The sequence below is a fragment of the Oncorhynchus clarkii genome, chromosome 17 (assembly GCF_045791955.1).
Source record: "Oncorhynchus clarkii lewisi isolate Uvic-CL-2024 chromosome 17, UVic_Ocla_1.0, whole genome shotgun sequence".
NCBI classification, from domain to species: Eukaryota; Metazoa; Chordata; class Actinopteri; order Salmoniformes; family Salmonidae; genus Oncorhynchus; species Oncorhynchus clarkii.
In genome coordinates, this window is record NC_092163.1 from 11,680,883 (window position 1) to 11,686,969 (window position 6,087).

Here is a 6,087-nt window from a genome sequence, read left to right on the forward strand (position 1 = left end):
CAGTTGCTTCTGGAGCATTTGAGCTGCATGCCATAATTGCTGAGGCATGGGGTTCAGTTGGTTCCTTTCGTTGCTTTAGAATAGGAGCTGGTGTCTTTTTAGATTGATAATTACCTAGGAACCAAGAATTCAGCATAGTAAAATGCCATAATTTATTAAAGTTATTGGCACTATACAAAGTGTTATTTTAACTGAATGACTGTGTATAGCACAAACACACATTTAGGTGGAGGATAGCAGGTTATCCCTCCAATTAACAGGCAACAAATCCAAGGAATATTAAATGTTTTTTTTATCCTAGTCAGTTAACACAGATGCCTGTAAAACCTGGAAGAGAATAGGAAACAAACTACAGCTAGTAGTGAACATGGCTGAGGTGCACCATGACCAGCTCTGAAACCAGATTGCATAGCGGAGAAGGTACGGTGGGATTCGATATGGTCGGTAATCTGTTTGTTGACTTGGCTTTCGAAGACCTTAGATGGCAGGGTAGGATAGATATGTCTGTAGCGATTTGGGTCTAGAGGATAGTGGACCAATCCAATGGTTTTGTAGAGTGAAATCTAACTATCCATTGCACTGGGTGAGCTTAATCAAGTGCACCTTTTAATGCAGGCTAATGAAGTTCCTGCCAGGGCCTTTTGCAGGTGCAACCTCAGTGGTCCGGTAGAAATGTGTTGTGCAAAAAGGCTGCACACACACATCGAGATTGTGTCCAAAAATTCCATACTGTGACAAATTAAATGAAGTTGTCTGTTGACGTACGCTAGACAAGAGATGGTCCAACAGCAAAGTGTAACTTCTTGTAGAAAATGCAATGCATATACAATTTCATTCATGTTCATGAATCTGGCCAAACAGTCAACTACAACAGGCAAATATGTCAAGTTGTCCCAAAGTCCTGGGTGACATCTTATGCTAGCTAAACTATCATGCTAGTGCCTACCAGCTTCCTCTTTGGAACTTAATGGATCCATTTAAGGGCTGAATTCTCATACTACGCAGTTAGATTAATAATTGGTTAAGAAAAATGTGCATGTTTGAAGACAGTCTGTACAGAATATATTTGTTAATTGATAGGTTAAGCCGTTCCAGGCATCGTAAAAATCAAATACACCCAAATCCATTCCATAGGAGCCTGTGGTACAATAAATGGACTAGGAGGAATGGGCTACAGGTGAAGAGTATTGAGGCAGTCAAAGTAAAAAGCCCATCAAAATCCAGTTGAAGCTAGAACATTTTGAATGGGCTGCGTCTCAATCCACTGCATCCGCCCATCGCCCTTACGCATCTGCGGTGGACAGGGGCCGAGCTACAGTGGTGTTGGTCAGACACCCCAAAAATGCAGTCTCAAAAACATCTATAACGTCAGAACGGTTTGGCCTACAAACTGACCATTATGGGAAATTGACTCCCGAACATAGTTACATTTCCCTCTATGACCCCACAATTGTAAGACAGGTAACCCATACAAACAGAGGTATGGCGGTAGATGTGCCAACAGGGGTTGAAGCATCCAAAATAACATTTGAGCCATCAGCTAGATATGGAACAGACACTCCTAAACTGATTTGACTCTTTGCCATTTGTGGTATGGGCTATAGTATAAGGCCAAATGCAAGTTTGAAACCAAAAGGTCACTCAATTCAAGTAGCTATATGAGCTATGGTCTGACCATAAAAAACAATTCCCTATATGTTATCTTACTGACCAACAACTTAGACTGAGGTTGAAGACAGTCTCATTGTATACAATGCATGCCTACATCTAAGTATGAACATATGAAGAATGTCTGACAACTCACCCCTTGACAAATGCTCTTATGTAGTCCCAAGCTTTTATTTTGAACAACCAGTAGCAAAGGTAAAATATTAGAAAACCAAAGAATTAACTGAACAGTCATTTTTACTACAGACTGAACACCACCTGTTCTCAATTAGAAAGCAATGGACACGAGAACCATTATTTCAAAGAGACAAGGCATTTTTTAAAGTAAAATGGTTCATGTACTCCCTCACGCTAGCGTAGCAAGAGCACCAGCAACTTCCTGGTCGAAACAAAAGCAGAAAGAAATGCAGTGTCAGCAACACAGATTGTTAAGTATCCAATGTCAAAAATTCTTCTCAACATTAGCTTCTAGAGGATGAATCCATTACATTTTCCTGTTGAAAGATATGGTTAGTACAAAGGACTTCAAATTCAGAGAGCAAAGATCAGAGCAGGTTAAAGTGAACCATTACCTAGCAGAATCCTTCACTAGTGATGGATATACGCTTGGTGCACCAGTACCAACAAAACTGTCCTTGGGCGCACTTCCACTGTCAACAGGCATAGCCTCCCTAGGAGTGTAGCGGGTTTGGGAGAAGACAGTTCTGCCGTTCTCGTAGTGCGATTTGGAACTGTAGGAATAGATTGGGATGACACCCGACTGTTCAAAGATGCTGGCCTGAGTGCTACTAGAGGCACCATCTTCAGTGCTTTCGTAGTGCTTCTGCTGAGACATTGGGGCCAGTTGCTTCTGGGGCATTTGAGCTACATGCCATAATTGCTGAGGCATGGGGGTCAGTTGGTGCTGTGGCATGGCAGTGTGTTGCTTCCGCTGCTGGGGCATTTGAGCTGGATACCTCACTTGCTGGGGTATGGTGGCCGGTTCGTTCTGCTGCGATTCAGCAGCCGGTTGCTTCTGCGGTATTTGAGCTGGATAGCACACTTGCTGGGGTACGGCGGTCGGTTGCTCCTGCGGTAGAGGCGTGGAGGCCGGTTGCTTCTGCTGCTGGGGAAATTCAGCTGGATGCCACACTTGCTGATGTGTCTGCGGCATGGCGGTCAGTGCAGCGACTTGTTGCTTCTGGACCATTTTAGCTGGATACCACACGTCGTGAGGCTGCTGGGGCATAGGGGCCGGTTGCTTCTGTGCCCGATGCCACACTTGCTGAAGCACGGCAGCCGGTTGCTTATGCTGCTGGGGCATTTGAGCGGATTGCCACAGTTGTGGTGGAATGGCGGTCAATGGATGCATAGTGGCTGGTTGCTTCTGCTCCTGGAGAAATTGATCTGGATGCCACAATTGCTGAGGTGGCTGGGGCATGGCGGTCGGTTCAATTTGCTGCTGAGGTTCAGTAGCTGGTTGCTTTTGCCGCTGAGGCATTTGAGCTAGATGCCATACTTGCGGGGGCATGGTGGCCTGTTGCTTCTGCAGCATGGTGGCCAGTTGTTTCTGCTGCTGGGGCATTTGAGCTGGATGCCACTCTTGCTGGGGCATGGTGGTCGGTTGCTTCTGTGCTAGAGGCATGAAGGCCAGATGCTTCTGGGGCATTTGAGCTGGATACCTCACTTGCTGGGGTATGGTGGCCAGTTCCTGTTGCTGCTGGGGAATGTGCACTGGATGCCACACTTGCTGAGGTAGCTGGGGCATGGCGGTCGGTTCAATTTGCTGCTGAGGTTCAGCGGCCGGTTGCTTCTGCAGCTGGGGCTTTTGAGCTGGATACCATGGTTGCTGGGGCATGGTGGCCGGTTCCTTCTGCTGCTGGGGTTCAGTGGTTGGTTGGTTCTTGGGCATTTGAGCTGGATACCACACTTGCTGAGGTTGCTGGTGTATGGCGGTCAGTTCCTTCTGCGGTAAAAGCATTAGGGCTGGTTGCTTCTGCTGCTGGGGAAATTGAGCTGGATGCCACTCTCGAGGCATGGTGGTCAGTTGCTTCTGCTGCCGAGTTGCAGCTGCTTGTTGCTTCTGGACCATTTTAGCTGGATACCACACGTCATGAGGCTGCTGGGAAATGGGGGCCAGTTGCCACAATTGCTGATGCTTGGCAGCCGGTTGCTTATGCTGCTGGGGAATTTGAGCGGATTGCCTCAGTGGTGGAATGGCGGTCAGTTCCTTCTGCAGGTGACGCATAGGGACAAGTTGCTCCTGGGGAAATTTGGCTGGATGCCACTGAGGTTCAGCGGTTTGTTGCTTCTGGGGCATTTGAGCTGGATGCCACACTTGCTGAGGTAGCTGGGGCATGGCGGTCAGTTGAATTTGCTGCTGAGGTTCAGCGGCCAGTTGCTTCTGGGGCTTAGCTGGATACCACACTTGCTGGGGCATGGCAGTCAGTTGCTTCAGCAGCATTTGAGCTGGATGCAACACTTGCTGAGGTTGCTGGGTTATGGAGGCCGGTTCCTTCTGCTGCTGAGGTTCAGTAGCCGGTTGCTTCTGCAGCTGGGGCTTTTGAGCTGGATACCATGGTTGCTGGGGCATGGCGGTCAGTTCAATCTGCTCCTGAGGATCAGCGGCCAGTTGCTTTTGGGGCTTAGCTGGATACCACACTTGCTGGGGCATGGCAGTCAGTTGCTTCAGCAGCATTTGAGCTGGATGCAACACTTGCTGAGGTTGCTGGGTTATGGAGGCCGGTTCCTTCTGCTGCTGAGGTTCAGTAGCCGGTTGCTTTCGCTGCTGGGGCAATTGAGCTGGATGCCACATTTGCTGGTGCATGTTGGCCGGTTGCTTCTGCTGCATTTGAGCTGGATACCATGCTTTCTGGGGCATAGCTGTTGGTTGTTTTTGCGGTATAGGCATTGGAGCCGGTTGCTTCTGGGACATGGCGGTCAGTTCCGTCTGCTGCTGAGGACCAGTAGCTGGTTGCTTTTGCTGCTGAGGAATTTGAACTGGATACCACACTTGCTGAGGTAGCTGGGGTATGGAGGCCTGTTCCTTCTGGAGCTGAAGTTCAGTGACTGGTTGCTTCTGGGGCATTTGAGCTGGATACAACATTGATTGAAGCTGCTTAGGATAAAAGGCCGGTATCGTCTGCTGTTGGGTCATGGCGGCCGGTTGCTTTTCCTGCTGGGGCATTTGAGTTGGATACAACATTTTCTGAGGTGCCTGGGGCATGGGGGCCAGTTGCTTTTGCAGGATGGCTCCCAGATGTTTCTGTTGCTCTTCGGTCAGCTGCGCTTGCAATTGAGCTGTTGGAGAGTTGTAATTACCATATCCTTTAGACCTAAGTGGGCCTGTATAGAGCCATGCTGCATCAGAACCTGGTGCAGGATACCCATCACCTAGGTTAGATAAAGAAAAAAAGTAAAATGGCAGCCTTTGAAGTTATTGGTACCACAACAGTTACTTGAAATTAATGTGTAGAAACTCACTTGATGTAGAACAGGTTATCCCGCCAATTAGCAGGCAACAAAGCCAAGAAACTCTTTAAAAAAAGAAAGTCTGTTATAAACAAAGCTACCTGTAACACCTGAAGTACAAGGGAAACAAACTAGAGCAATACTTTTAAAAACCTACCTGAAAGCGATTCCAATCATCACAGCCATTTTGCGCCTCAAAAGCTCCCCAGTAATCAGAAATAATGGCTGGTATAAGCCCTAGCATAATATTCCCTATGATGTATCTGGCAGGCTTTTTTGGTTGCTCCTTTTAAACAAATCCCAGACCCTTCTAATGTCATTGGCTAATTAAGGACAGCTGTTAGCCCCTGATCTACATTTGATTCCTAATTCCAAATTGACCCCTAAATCCTACACCCTGGCCTAAACACTTCTGTGCATCACAAATGATTGAATAAGCAATATGGCAACAATTGCATCCAGCTTATCAGAAGGCAAGGTGATGCAATTACCATATTGCTATAACCTATCTAATCGTTTAAAATGCCCATAAGTGACTAAGTGGTAGGTGTAGGGGCTAGGGGTTGATTTGGAATTCAGAAATTTACTCAGGTGTGGTTGATTCTCTAATTGAATTCCTGACAGGTTTGACAGCCCTTACTCTAAAGCACGCTTCAAACTCATTACACGGAGGGCCAAGTGTCTGTGGGTTTTTGCTCCTTCCTTGTACTTGATTGCTGAATTAAGGCCACTAATTACTCCCCTCACCTACGGTAGTTGTCTAGGTCTTAAACAAAAACCTACAGACACTAGGCCCTCCATGGAATGAGTTTGACACCCCTGCTCTAAAGTAGGAAACACATTTTGTCTTGGCACTTCATTGATCGGTTTAAATTATTGCTTGTACAAAATTCACTTGGTTCATTTGAAGATTAGAGGCTAAATGAGCAGTTAGGCACCATTATTTTACACATGCCTTCTTTTAAACCG

The 6,087-nt window shown here is 46.9% G+C and overlaps 1 protein-coding gene and 1 long non-coding RNA gene across 2 annotated transcripts; both read right to left on the minus strand.

Annotated features, from left to right (window-relative positions):
- Positions 1 to 2,236: 2,236 nt before the first annotated feature.
- LOC139370650 (uncharacterized) lies at positions 2,237 to 4,582 on the minus strand. The gene is made up of 3 exons (XM_071110250.1): positions 3,691 to 4,582; positions 2,840 to 3,510; positions 2,237 to 2,488 (listed from the first exon to the last, which is right to left on the minus strand). The coding sequence occupies exons 1-3, from the start codon at positions 4,580 to 4,582 to the stop codon at positions 2,237 to 2,239; spliced, it is 1,815 nt and encodes a 604-aa protein (XP_070966351.1).
- Positions 4,583 to 4,613: 31 nt separating this feature from the next.
- On the minus strand, positions 4,614 to 5,335 carry LOC139369576 (uncharacterized). Its single transcript, XR_011627048.1, has 3 exons — positions 5,276 to 5,335; positions 5,131 to 5,183; positions 4,614 to 5,040 (listed from the first exon to the last, which is right to left on the minus strand). It is a non-coding gene; the product is annotated as an uncharacterized lncRNA (long non-coding RNA).
- Between the last annotated feature and the right edge of the window lie 752 nt (positions 5,336 to 6,087).